The 15,446-nt window shown below is 38.5% G+C and overlaps 1 protein-coding gene across 3 annotated transcripts in view; it reads left to right on the top strand.

Annotated features, from left to right (window-relative positions):
- Positions 1-6,843, top strand: part of LOC120628008 — a 29,675-nt gene extending 22,832 nt beyond the window's left edge. For all 3 annotated transcript variants that reach the window (XM_039896184.1, XM_039896185.1, XM_039896183.1), the window contains exons 7-9: positions 141-2,335; positions 3,198-3,641; positions 5,176-6,843. In XM_039896184.1, the coding sequence (XP_039752118.1) occupies positions 141-2,335; positions 3,198-3,641; positions 5,176-6,523 (3,987 nt within the window). In that variant the 3' untranslated portion in view covers positions 6,524-6,843. The remainder of the gene's footprint in view (positions 1-140; positions 2,336-3,197; positions 3,642-5,175) is intronic.
- The last annotated feature ends 8,603 nt before the right edge of the window (positions 6,844-15,446 follow it).

Raw genomic sequence — 15,446 nt, 5'->3', positions numbered from 1 at the left:
TTAGATCCACCGAGACACATCGTGCGAAACAAGTATATGTTGCTGGCTTTTATTTTATAGAATCAGTTTAATAACTCGTGAATAAGCCCAAATTGTAGTTTCATTTTATGTTACTAAAACATTATTGTTTCCACTTTCAGGAGGGCACCTCAGAATTCAGAGTTTTGCCTTTGGCTCAGTTAAATAAAACCGATGTATCAGTTGTGGAGGTTCCGAAGAAGACCCAAGAAGATTTTCCAGTTCGGGAAGCAGAGAGGTCGATGGAATTGGAGAAACTCATTGGGCACACGAATTTCGTAACAGAAACTATAACGGCTTTAGAAAACAGTGCCAGTGTAACACAACATAGTTCTGAGATTGAGCCAGTTCCTCAGCCGGAACATCTGGTGGATGATGTACGTATTTTGGAAAATACAGATACCCATATACCAAGAGCAATAACCCCTGTTCCTGCCGAGATGGCGGATAAATCAGAGCAGTCTACTCCAATTCTTAAAACCGAGAAACTGGATTTTACACCAGAGAAGACTCCTCAGCTTGAACCAGAGATTGTTTGTTTAGATAGTGAAGACGAGGATCCTCCAGCAAATGTAGCAATCCTTCCTGCACCGAGTGTTGAGATTCCAGAAGTTACACCTCCAGTAGAGACTGAAATAAAGAAAGTGCTGAGCACTGAACTATTCTTGTGCTCTAAATGCAGTATGATGATGAAGTGCGGTGCGGGCTTCAGAAAACACATCAATGCCTGTTTCGGCTACACATCTTGTGTTATTCCTTGTGCACATTGCTCGGTGTCTCTCCCGAAGAAAGACATCGTCCCGCATTACAAAACCCATTGCGATAAAACTAAGGAACCACCACCACGGTACTTCTGTCAGAAATGTTCTATAGGATTTTCTAACGTCAACCAAGCCAAGGAACATCAATTCATACACCACAGGGCGGATGCGACCGAAGTGTCGGCAGTGCCTAAAACAGCGGTGCCTAAGAGCAGGCGTAAACGGTCTTTGGAGAACCGAGAAAAGGCCATCGAACCGCCAGAAAAGCTGAAGCGTTTCGGACCGCAAGATATCGACAAGTTGCCGATAAATCCGATTTTGGACGATTCCGTTGTTTGTTCTCTGTGCGAGTTCAGTACAAAGGTCCGGCTCAATATGGTGCGGCATTTGCAATTGCATGGCCTCCAGCAACCAGTCCCGCAGACGGCGCCCGTCAATCCCGTACCGCACTTAGAGACCAACGAGAAACACTTCGACAGGATGGTCAACCTCGCTTCCAGTTCTGTGGTGGTCCGACCCGCTGACAAGAGTAGCAAGCCTGATACAAATCCCTCAGTTACACTCTTGGTGCCACCAGAAGCTGTGGCTCGCTACCCAAAATATGTGTCCCACAAACAGCGCCTCACCTGCGGCGCAAGGGGTTGCTCTTACATATCTGTGGATGAGTCAATGATGAAATGCCACTGGGAAACCCTGCACTACGGCTCGAACGATTTCCATTGCGTCCACTGCCCCTCTTACCAGCATTTGGACAAGTCCAGGCCGTTGACTGCCTTTAGAATCCTGGCTCACCTGAAAATGCACTCTGAGAAACTATTCGCTTGCTCTCAGTGCTCTTATTACCATTATCGGCGTCAAATTCTCGAGAAACATTTGACCGATGTGCATAAAGGAGGGAATGTGATGATGGTTAGGGACAGTTCAGTGACGGAGACCAGTACTTTGGCCGCGGCGAACGCCAGCGTAGTGAAAGTGTCAGCTCCTACCATGGATTTGAAACCGTGGCAGTGTGGTTTGTGTAAATACAAAAGCCTACTTCGTCCCGAAGTTGCAGACCACTGTGCCACAGTGCACAACTCGAAAATGCAGTTCAAGTGTGCGTACTGTGCGTTTAGAACGTCTAATCCTGAAAACATAAGTAAACACCAATCCATGTCCCATGTGGGCAAACCGGAGGAGATCTTCTATTATTACTATAGAGAAGGCTCAGTGCCAGATGATCCTGATGGCACTACCCGATGGCAGAAGCAAAGTCAGAACACTGTACCGTCTCAGCCAAATGTTAAAACTGAGGACCTCAGTGACATACCCCCATCTTTAACAGAAACAATTCTGCCATCTATTATTCCTGCGAGCCCGGCTGTATGTATAGATCTCAATCTGGTTAAAAAAGAAATAGAGCCCATCCAAGAGACAATAGAGGATTTATGCAAGGAGTTTGGAGAATTTTGTGAACCGAACGGACTTAAGTACAAGTGTTCATTGTGTAATAATGTTATAGAAGACACAGTAGAGGCTATGCAATCACATCTTTTCGAAGAGTTGAAATACAGAAAGTAAGTACTTAATGTAGGATATTAATGTGACATTATTGTATTATAATTTGCTTTTTTTTTTTAAATCTTTATTTGTTTGGGAGTTTTATCCAACTCGGATATGCCATCATCCCTTTAGTAACTAGGTAACAAAAAACTTAATATAAGAGAAATGTAACAGATACAATCTGTTATTGCTGCCTTCGCAAATATATCTCAACACCAGACCTGAAACCTTCTGTAGATGGTTGAGAGAGAAGGCTCGTTAGCACCCACGTAAAATCTGTTGATGTTGTACCGCCGCATATTTTTTGTTGTACTAACTACTCAAAAATCTGAAAGATCTTTCTTTTTGGTATATAAAACCAAACATACAGGCTTCGTTGCACATATTATGTCATACTATTACATATATAAACACAACACATATACTTGCATGATATTATTAGCTAAATACCAAGTACACTGCTAGTACAGAACTTCTCCCTCGTCCGACGATATGGAGGATCACTAAAAATGAAAAAATTCCACACTTTTCCGAGTTTTCCGGGTTTCAATCTCCAGATATCTCCAATTTGGTTTTACTATAAAGAAATTCTTATTAAAAGCTTGATATGAAGTTTGGATATTGGCGGTGATTCACCCCCGTGACTCTAAGAGCACGTTAAGCTGACAGTCCTGGATCTGACCTCTTACCAGTCGTGTCGGATCTGCCGTCCCATTAGTTAGGGAATACAGGGCACCTGTGTTTGCATACACACTTGTGCACTATAATATCTCCATAGAGGTTCTCTGGAGATTGACCACCATGGCCGATATTGGCTAGGCTTGGCTTTTTTTTTTTTTTTTTTTTTTTAATAATAAATATCTTTGTAACTTATAGGTGGGGTTGCAGTATATGCTCCTACAAAGCGTTCCATAAAGAAGGATTGGGCGAGCACATGCAAACGGAGCACAGACAAAACCGTGATCCTATTGCACTGCCCGTTGACAACAGGGTAGAAACGTGGGTTACCAAACTTTTGGAACACCAAACGTCGCTCATAGCCAAATACAAGGAGAACTTGGCGAAGCAAAAAATTGAGATCCTGAGGAGTGTTCCCGGACCCTCCGCATCGAAGCCCCAGACTCAGACACCCAAGAAACTGTATTCTTTGCTTACCACAAAAACATCTCCGAATAAACCCGGTGTAGCAGATTTGGAGAACATGTTCGGGCCATTTGGTGCATCAAGCAACTCTTCATTCTGCTGCCCCAAATGCAATTCTTCTTTCAACGAAGAAGATTTGATGCGCACCCATTTGGAGAGTGAACTCAATAAAATCAGGTAAGAGCCAAAAACCTAAGGTTTTGGGTCTGTTTTTTTATGTGGAAAATACCCAAATTAATTATTTATTACTCTTTATTTGTACAACAACTTCATTCAGAAAAACAAAAAAAAATAACAAACTCTTCAAGAATTTCTACTACATTCTTGAAGTGTTTGTATTGATACGAAAGGCGGCCTTATCGCTAAGTAGCGATCTCCTGCCAGGCAACTTTAGGATTAGGAAAACAAAAAATAAAAATTGAAAAGGTGGGGTACACTGTTTAAAACATACATACGAATAACTACATACTAATACATAAACCGGACTACACAATTACAACAATACTATTGATAATTATAAAAAATAATTTATACTAATAAATACTTTAACATACCATAAATACTTAAAAATTAGTTAGAATAGATAAATAAGTAATAGTCGTCTTTATTGAGAGAGAAAATGAACCTTAACAGAATTTTTAAATATGCCCAATGACTTCGACTGTCTTATTTTCAATGGGAGTGCATTCCACAATTCAGTAGCTTTGACAGTAAACGAATGCTTGTAAAACTTCGTTTTGTGGAACGGCATGCCCAAATATGAGTTGCGTCTTAAGCAAACAAAGGTCAAAAGTCAAAGAAGAAAAGATTTTCATTCTACTAGGCCTATAGATGGCACTTATGATGCGTAAATTACATTAGTGAGATGATGGCGATAACCATACTTGTAAACTTAAAAATATAACAAAATTAAAAAAAAGAAAACCGGATTATTGGACCGTAACATTATAAATAATTAGAATCAAAAATGAACTTGTTGTGCAGTTTAATAGGCTACATAAAATTTCTAATTCATTCATGGGCAATTGTATATAATAAAAATAATAATAATAAGCTGTAATCCTGAACACTTGCAGGATAGTCCGTAAATTCTTACAGGGTAGTGAAGAGCCTACACATCGAACTGGTGAACCCACACACAATAATGTCCAACCACAACCTTCTACACAGTGGCGTGCACTGGGTTTCTTACCAGGGTATGCACATAGCAGGAAAATTGCATAAAATGGAAAAAATCCTCCTGTAATACGGGCTATATTTCAATTTTAGGGTATGCAATGCTTTTGTGCTTGTATGAAGTGCACGCCACTGCTTCTACACAGACATGACATTTCCCTCAAACACAATCCTACACACATACAAACCCACAACCTTAATAATTAACTTAATTAATTATTAAGTTTTTTTTTTTTTTTTTGACTCTGGGTGTGCACTTGACTTAGGTCCGTGCACACCTCAAATACCAGCTGTTAGCCGAGACACTAAAGTGTACACAAATAATAATAATAATTCTTTATTTTCAGGCAATAGTCCCATAGAATAGATTTGTTTTATAGTACAATAATAACAATAATAATAAATAAAGCTAATGCAGATGTAAAAAAAAAAGAATTATCTTAAAACCTAAAATTATTATTGTATTATTAAAAAAACATAAAGAGTATTTTATAACAGAAAAACATATGAAATTTCAAACGTTTCTTCTTTACAGGTGGTTTTGCAGCAACTGCTCTATGAGATTCCAAACCTACCACGAAGCGCAGTTCCACAGTAGGAGTGTTCACATAGGACAAGGCGCCCGACCCGTTGAGGCCACCAGAGACGCGACAGTCCGTTCCGCCTGGATAGAGGCAGTCATCAAAGCACAAAAGACAACAGACCTCGCGGCACAGGAAACAAACCGGGATGGGACGTTCCACCAGATCGAGGACATGTCAGAACCATCCGAAAACTCCTTGCTAGTTGTCCGCTTCGAGAAGAACAAACCAACACCTGATGCAGAACCGGTGCGCATCGCTTCACCTTCCGCTAAAGATAGCGACGAAGAGACACTCATCATCGACGAACCTCTAGAGAGCAGGATAAACAAGCCCGTGGAAGTTTGCCCGCACTGCAGCTATTCGAACGGCAGCGAGAGAACTGTGCGCACGCACATACTGCGTCACTACGGTCTCAAACCATTCATGTGCCCGTATTGTAATTTGAACGGCACGAGGAAGAGTGTTGAGAAACACCAGAAACTCTACCACGCAAAGAAACCTATTAAGTTAGTTCCAGCAGCGGTTCCTGACGAGACGCCCAGTGAGTACAGCAAGAGGATTGCCAGCTCTCTCATTGACGCATCTACCGCGAAACTCGTTTGCCTGGTTTGTCGGAATTACTTCACGGAAGCGGAATCTTTCGCGCATACACACGACAAAGTTCAAGCTACCTTCGGCAAGAGGGGCGAAGTTGTAGTCCTGTGCAGCGTTTGCCATTCCCTTCACAAAGACGTCAACGCATACTTCAGACACCATAAATCGATTCATCCGGAACTCGAGGTTAATTACGTGTTCAGCAAATTGAACTCTTTGGCCAATGAGTCTAAGGAAATGTTATACGCTTGCGGCAGTTGCCCTCAGAAGTTCACTCAATTGAAAGACATGAAAAGCCACGCGGATTCGAATCACGAATCCCTGTTGAAATACACTATAGTACCGAAACTCAGTAAAATACCGATCATTGATTTGGAAAACGACGATGAAGTGCAAGACAGTTCGAAACGGAAATGTAACGACTTTTCCATTCTGCCGCCCCCCAAAAGAACAGCAAGAAAGTCCACCACTAAATTACCATCGTCTACCGTCGCACGAAAATCTACCACTAAATTGCCATATAATGTTCGCTGTGAAACTGAGGAGTATTCGTGGTATGGGACGAAGCCTTCAAACGATGGTTTAGAAGATGTGGTAGCCATGATGCCATTTTATAACAAAACGGTGGCATTCTCGTTAAAGAAGTTGAACGATATTATAAATATAAATCCATTAGTGGTCGTTGAGAAAATTAATAATGTCTAATTTTATGTTCCTCCAGTGAGATGTGATTAATTTAACGAAGCCTGATCGGGAAAATAAAAAACCTCGCCATATTGTGGATAAAAATGGATTTTTTTCTACACTCATATGCCCGTTTTCACTAAACTTAGGAATTGCCTTAATCGGATGCCAATTGATTTAGGTGATTCCTAGAAAAAAAAATGTTTCACGGACTCTTGATGACTCGTGTTTTTTTTTTAATAACCTTAATTCCATACGAAAAGTGAAAAATACGATAATACAAACACAAGAACCATAGACAAATTAGTTTGTATGAGTTAACGAGTGAAAATAATTGGTGATGATTGGTTCAATTTTTTTTTTAATTTTCTTAAACCATTTTTTTTTTATTTTCCTAATCAGGCTATAATGTGTAGGCTTAAAGAAGCATACCTTAAATTATCGTACGCCATTTGTGGCCAATAAATCTGTGATTTTTCATCATTCTTTATATAATTAGTTTTACAGTCGATTTAGGTTTTAAGTATATTTAATTAATGATGGTAAAGATAAAAAGCATTTGTTTATTCATAATGATTAGTACCTATATCATGTAGCGTAAATGTTTATTCATAGCAATGTTTTTGATGTAATTTAAAAAAGAAACTAAACAGTTTCGGAATTTTCTTGCCCTTATGAACATGTTGCTGGAATCACCGAAAGTTTGTCAAAACCTTTTTTCAATACTCAAATAATGTTAGTTACAAGTATTTTTTTATGTTTAGGATAAAGATTGTGTGTAAACTTTAAAGTGATTTTATAATAGGTGCGTTATTGATTATCCAAATTGATGGCACTTCCAAACAGTATGAGAAATATACGTTAATTTTGAATGTATGACCTAGTTTCTTTCCTTTTAATAAATATACTACGACAATACACACATCGCCATCTAGCCCCATAGTAAGCGTAGCTTGTGTTATGGATACTAAGAAAGCTGTTGTATATTTTTATGAATATAATACACATAAATTCTTATTATCAATCATTCGGGCGATTCTAAAGGCGGTGTTACCGAAAAGGGTCTTAGTTTTCAGATAAACGCAGAACTGGCGCAGTGGGCAGCGACCCTGCTTTTTGAGTCCTAGGTCGTCGGTTCCATTCTGGAAAATGTTTTTGTGATGAACATGATTGTTTTTCTATCTGTATATTATAAGTATTTATGTAGCTATTATTCATAAAAATATTCATCTTAGTACCCATAACACAAGCTATGCTTACTTTGGGGCTAGATGGCGGTGTGTGTATTGTCGTAGTATATTTATTTATATTTATTTATTACTCTTTTTAATCTTCCTCTACGGTTCTGAGGCATGGACAGTTTGAGCGGGTGAAAGGAAAAAAATACACGTCTTTAAAATGTGGTGTTGGAGAATGATGCTATGTATACCATGGGCCGCTAAGAGAACAAATGATTTAACAGCCGATTGGCGCAGTGGGCAGCGACCCTGCTTCCTGAGTCCAAGGCTGTGGGTTCGATTCCCACAACCGGAAAATGTTTTGTGATGAACGTGGATGTATTTATTAATTATTTATAAGTATAGTAATATATAAGTATTTATTAATTATTTCACGAATGCTTAATTTGCAATTGCAATGACCCCGCTTTCTGAGTCCAAGGTTGTGGGTTCGATTCCCACAACTGGAAAATAGTGTCTGGGTGTTTATATGTAAGAATTTATGTACATAAATAATCATCAGTCATGTTAGTACCCATAACACAGCTACGCTTACTTTGGAGCTAGATGGCGATGTTTGTATTGTCGTAGTATATTTAATATTTTAATATTATAAATATATTGATTCTGGAGTAGCTACGTTTTAACACCAGGCTTTTCACATTGTGCTACAAGAATATTCTTAGCTATTTTGGTCGCATGCCCAGTAATCTGGATAAGCTAATATTGGTAGGTAAGATGGAGGGTAAATGACCACGTGGCCGATCCCCTCGTCGCTGGTCTGACCAGGTAAAGTCACTCACAGGTCTCCCTATTGCAGAAGCTATCGAAAAGGCCGACGATAGAACAGGATGGTACCAAGGAACTTGAATCCGGGCACGAACGTCGTAGAAGAAGAAGTATGAGTTATACATATTATTTCTTTGTTAGAATCCAGCTGGAATCGTCGTGACCATTCAACATTCGTAGTCGTTTTTATAGTATAAATTGGCGCACCAAGTAGATGAGTGGAAATCCATCACTTATAAACAGAGCAACACTTGTTTATCGACTCTCAACTGCGAGAGCATGCTCGAGCACTTATCCCAGTAATGCTTAAATGCTTGAAGCGAAATTTAACACAAGTTGAGAGACCAGTTGTAAATAGTATGCTAGATATAACAAAACAAGTGATTACAGAAATAAGGGAATAAGGACGATATATTTAAATCAATTATCTTTTTGATAGTATTAATTAACGGACCAAATGGCCCTTATGATATGACGAGTCACAGAGAGCTCTACTAAAACTGCTAGTCGCTATCACTGTCTTTGGAAAAGTGTTCGAGCATGCTCTCGCAATTTGGTCGCTCAGACTGCGCTGACTTTTAGGACCGTGCTGCTAGAAAGTTCTTAATTATTACGGCCTGGAAAATAGCTCTAATCTCCCGCAAGATTGACAAAAAATTTAATAGTAAATGTTGATGTTGGAAAAGAGCAACTACTGAGTTTATTGCAGGCTCTTCTCGTTAAAATCTGCTTTCCAAACCGGTGGTAGAGTCACTACAAACATACATACTTGACGTTTCAAAAGTGAATTTTGAATTTGGATTGATCGATGGTTGAGAACGTCCTGTTCTTTATTTTTATGGGCCTCAGAGTACACTGCAGACTGCAGACAGACCTTGCCTTGATTGCCACTCTACTAGATTCGAGTTGCTGTAATAGTTAAGTATAACTTATTTATGCAACTGTTGCCTAATAAGGAGTATTATACCTTATTATCAACAGTTGAATACAAGACTCTACACACATGCTTTAAACACTTGAATCTTTCTTGAATTTTTCTGTGAACAAAACACGTAACATATCTAAAAAAATGTCGGGAATTCGAATAAATATATTAAATATACTGCTACAATACACACAACGCCATCCAGCCCCCAAAATAAGCGTAACTTGTGTTATTGGTACTAAGATAACTGATGAATATTTTTATGAATAATATAAATAAATACTTATAATATAAAGATAAACACCCAGACACTGAAAAACATTCATGTTCAGCACACAAACATTTTTCAGTTGTGAGAACCGAACCTTGGACTCAGATAGCGGGGTCGCTGCCTACTGCGCCAGTCGGCCGTCAAACCGTAAAAATATTTATTGTGTGAGTGTGTGTGTCACTGAACTCCTCCTAAAAGGCTGGACCGATTTCAATGATTTTTTTGGTATGCGCTTCGGTGGCACCCTGGATGGTTTAGATTCACAAATCAGCCCTACAGATGGCGCTGGGGTCCGCTAGTAATTTATAATTTTTTTATATTTTGTATGTTAAAACTGCAGCCCAAGGGGGTTTTTATGTTACTGGAAAATTGCTTAAATAAATAAATAATTAAGTACTACCTACTCTCTTTGCACGTAGCTATGAAAATCGCTAGATATGAAACAGATTGCAAACAATTTGTAAACTGAAATCGTACCATTTGCTTCACTGGTCCGGAACCCCGGACAGAATGGCGGCTGACGAGCTCCGTGCAAAGGATTTTATGTTGATGAAATAGGCGCGGAACGAATCGAATGCCACTGGATACCGCACAGTGTAGATGATACAGTAAAACTAATGTAAAACAGTGACCCTGCTTTCTGAGTCCAAGACCGTGAGTTTTTCACAACTGGAAAATGTTGGTGTAATGAACATGAATGTTTTTCAGTGTCTGGTTTTTATCTGTATATTCAAAGTATTTATGTATATTATTCATCAGTCATCTTAGTATCCATTACTCAAGCTACACTTTGGGGCTAGATGGCGATGTGTGTGTGTAATATTTTTTATTTATTTATCTTCCTTTTATGATACTTTTCATCGTTAATCACCAATAAGGGCGAAAGCAGTGATAGCCCAGTGGTTAGGATTTCAGCTTCAGTTTTAAGAGGACCGAGTTCGAAAACTTAGTGTCCTTGATATTTTATTGCTTATATTAAAAAATCTCACATAACTCTGTGTAGTTAATACACAAGTTACAGATGCGTGCCAGTAATCGAACTAGATCCCCGAAAGGAAGATCGAAGTTTCTACCACTACGCTACTAAGATTCAAATAAAGACAATAAAGTTATCTTTTCGAGCATTTATTTTGCCAACCTGGTTCAGTGGCGATTGCCATGATCTGATAAGTGAAGAATCAAACCTGGGTCGGCATGGACGGGGCAAATTGGGAATTTAAAATTCCTGAATTTTGTCAAGACTCATCGCTTACCGCTGCGCTGTTGAGGGCGCTGTTTGCAGTTCATTTAACTTCACTTTCATTCACTTAACATTCACTTTTACCACTGCAGTTCGTAGGCTGTGTCTACGTAGTATTCGTAAAAGCACTAAATGGAATACATGTGTCACTTTCAGCATTCAGGTTTTAAAAGTAATTCGGCAGCGAGCGCTGTTTTATGACCGCCAGTCGGTTCCGACGTTACGAATGGGTTAGTTGGTTTTGGTCTCGTTTTACTATATTAGACTGCATCATCACTTACCAACAGGTGAGATTCCAGTCATGGCCTAATGGGTAGTAAAGTAGTAGTGGATAAAAAAAAGTTTTGAGTTCTCGAACGTAGCTGTAACCATCGCCGCACAATCATTCCTATCGTTCTACAATGTAGCAGTATGTTTTTCCCACAGCTGGTTTTATTATTTTATTTAACACCTAAGGTAATCGTTGCAGATAGGCACCGAGGACAAACCTCTGCGGTTTTTTCGGTGCTTTTATACTAACCATTTTAATGTAATTGTTTTATTTGATAAATAAATTAAAAAAAAAAATCGAGAAATTTGTCTTTCTACGTTATTGCGAGAACAGTGATAGCCCAGTGGGGAGACTTCGGCTTCACTTTCAATTCAGGAGTTCAAATCCCAGCACGCTCCTCTAACTTTTCTACGTTATGTGCGTTTTAAGCAAATAAAATATCACTTACTACAAGGGTGATGGAAAGCATCGTGAGGAAACCAGTAGGATCTACATAATGTTCTAAAAGGTGTCTGGAGTCCACTAAACCGCACTGGACCAGCGTGGTGGAATACGGCCTTAACCCCTTCTCACATCAAAATTTAGTAAAGAAAATGTGACTGCAATAATTTGAACGTTAGATGCAAAAATAAACTTGCAGTGCAGTACACTACACAAAATAAGCAATTCATTTAAAGGAAATTGTATACAATTTTACAATAAATTACCGGTTCATATCTTGGGGATGTCACTAAAATAGGTTCAAAGTTTGTATTAAGCGAAAGCTTATAAAAAAGTCCTATAGTATAAAGGATTACGTAAACAATAAAAAAACTTGGGTGTGAACAATTGCTCTAACCAGGTTGCTTCTTAAATATTTTCTAATGACAATGTGAGATGGTGATAACAAAAAGAACACCCGGCTTAGTTTGTTGTGGGCTTTTTCTTAGACCAGGGCGCGTTTGGAACCCTCGTAGCTTTAGTTTTAAGTTTACGATTGTAGTTATCGCCATCACTACTCACTGCTATGCTCATTTTGTATATAATCAACGCATCAAAAGTGCCATCTATGTGCCTATTTGAATAAAGAAATATTTGACTTTGACTTTGACTTTGGCTTTGACATTGTGGTAGAGCCCTAGCTCTGTAGTGGGCCGGAAAAGGGTTTATAATATGTTGATGATGAAGTACGAAAGTCGCAACCCTAAAATTATTTGTTTTCAAAACCGACGGAAGTATTACGTATTTAAAGAAATTGCCTATAAAGAACAATTTACTTTTCAATTTTCTATCCCATTAGCTCCCGTTCGGCGTACACACTTATATCGATTGAAACAATCACATGCGCCCTTTACTTAACGTGTATAAATTGAAACAATTTGACTTGGCACCGCTTTAATGGAGTGTAGGTATACGTTACGGGATGGTGAGGTGTGGCGACCTCTCTGGTGCAGTGGCGATAAATGTGGAATATAATCGGAGGACCCCGGTACACGGCGGGGGAATTAAGGGAATTTATATTTTACTGAAATTTCTAACCAGCCGATCAAATTGAGTAAACCGAATTCGAATATATTTTGTGTGTACATGAAACGACCTCAATTGATACGGCGCGCCGCTTACACTCGATATAGCAATCTGCTAATATACAGACCTCTAAATTTACAAAAACTGGCTGGCCTGATTTGGGTTACATTTTGTAGTAAAATATCCTCAAAGCTATAGTTTTTATTTATTATATTACTGAGACAGACGTGCGTTTATCGATTTAGCGTTCCGGTACGATGAAAGGATAGAAAAAATATTGTTTAATTGTAAAATAATGTTGGAAAAGAGCAACAGACAATTTTCATGCCGGCTTCTTCTCTGTAGAATCTACCTTCCGAACCAGTGGTAGAGTCACTACAAACAGATATACTTGACGTTTCAAAAGTGCTTATATCCGTACCCTCAATGTGATAGCCGAGAAGACGGATTTATTTTGTTGCACTCTGAGTGAACTCACAAATATAGCGATTTGGATTTTATCATATACACTATAGTTATATATATTATTAAAATTTACATAACATGCTGCATTGTCGGATTAGGATAACTTTTTCCTGTAATGACAAAAATGTAAGATGGGAATAAATAAATAAATAAATAAAATATTAGGCCTACTAAAGCTAGTAATTAATTATGCCAGTTATATTTAAATCATAATAAAATAATAATAATAATCGGTTTCTACGCGACATTCCAGCGGAACACTAAATCGCTTAGCGGCACGTCTGTGTAGGTAGGGTCGTAACTAGCCACGTCCGAAGCCTTCCACCAGACCAGAGAAAATTCAGAAATTATAAATTCCCAGATTGCGCCTGCCGGGAATCGAACCTGGAACCTCCTACTTAAAACCACAGCGCACACGGTTGCGGCAGGGAAGTCTTCTAAAAATGTAGTTATTACAACATTTCATACTTCCCTAGGTGTAAGGTATTATCCAGAGATCTTATCTGGGGCACTTTTTTCCCCGTTATAAACTGTCGTAGCGCAAATTATGATTGATTCAATAGATTATCGCCTCCAGCTTTAAAGTGAAGACGGATTTCAGTTCGATAGGACTGCCATCTAGTGGAAAATAACTTCATCACTGGAAAATGAAGACCTCCGTAGAAAGGAAAGTAAGCATATCTATAATACATTGAATAATTGCAAATTCATTCAAGGGCGATTGTATATTATTTTATAAAAAACTAGCTGTCCCGGCAAACTTACGTACCGCGGATAATGTTTTTTTTATGAATTTTATATTTTAATACTGATTATCCTCAAAAAATCTAATATTATTGGTCCAGCCGTTCTTGAGTTATAAATTGTGTAACTAACACAACTTTCTTTATATACATAGATTACCTAACGAAATCTTTGAGATATACCTATCTCAATATTACCAAAGTTTATATAAAATTTAAGCTTACTAAAAATCCTATTTTAATGTTGAGGATTACGTAAACCATAAAAAAGCTTGGGTACGAATAGCTCTAACTTTATAGCTTAATATTAATTTACTGTGAGATGGTGATAACAAAAAGAATACCCGACAAATTTCGTTGTTTTATCTTGACCAGGGTGCGTTTGGAACCCTCGTTTAGGTTTAAGTTGGCGAACGAATTTTAGACCATCACCTTACAATCATGTAAACATAAATGTATGAACGCTTCATAAGTGCCTGTGATAGGCCTACATAAATAAAGCAACTCACTCTGGAGCCCTGACCGCCGGTTGCTCGGGCATTCTAAAGCCCCGCAAGCGGAGGGTGGATGTTTTTTTTTTATAATTTTTTAATAGTGTTTTTTATTTTTTTTAAGAATTATTAAGAATTAAAAAAATTTAAAAGAATAAATGATAGAAAAAAATCTGGGGTAAACTTCTCCCATTCCATGTTCCCGTGCTTTAGGGGGTGGACACGGTAGTTATACCCCTTTTCAGGGGATATAATCGGGGGATATAATTTTATCTCCTGCCTGTGCTAGCCCTGCTGGTGCAAAGCTGGTGGCGGGCTTACCTGTTAGGGAGTATGGTAGTCATACCCCTAGTTGGTTTCTACGCGACGACGCACCGGAACACTAAATCGCTTTACGGCACGTCTTTATCGGAATGCTTGTACCAGACCAGACCAGAAAATTCAGAAATTATAAATTCCCAAATTGCCACCGTCGGGAATCGAACACGGGACCTCCTACTTAAATTCATAGCGCTCACCGTTGCGCCAGCGAGGTCGGCAAAAAACTTGTAGTTGAATAAAAAAATTCTAACTCGCTATCCTTTCCCAGACAAAAAATTTAATAACGAACCTAAAGAAACATTATTTCTCGTCACGATAAACATTTTTATTACATTCCCTGTAATTGAGAAAAACGATAAAATTTTGCTAATATTTTATGAATACCGATAGGTAAAATGAAATGAAAGGGAGAAATGAAATTATATTGTTAGTCCATTATGCTTGGAAATATAAAATTAATACAGAATGGACAGCTGTTGGGGTGAAAGTGGGAGGCTAGTACCAGTGATCTCCCATTGTCAACTTCACCTCCCGTGGTACACCCGGCCGTCTAACTTACGAGGCTCTGGGGACCGATAAGTGGCATTGAATTGGCTAGACCACTTCGAATTGGCTAGACTGAACACATAGGGTATCTCCGTTGAAATTTAAAAATTAAATATTTATACTTTTAAAGGTTTATATTAACTGACTAATAATTAATTG

This window comes from Pararge aegeria, chromosome 12 (assembly GCF_905163445.1).
Source record: "Pararge aegeria chromosome 12, ilParAegt1.1, whole genome shotgun sequence".
In the NCBI taxonomy this organism is placed as follows: Eukaryota; Metazoa; Arthropoda; class Insecta; order Lepidoptera; family Nymphalidae; genus Pararge; species Pararge aegeria.
This window is presented reverse-complemented; position numbering and strand designations above follow the sequence as displayed.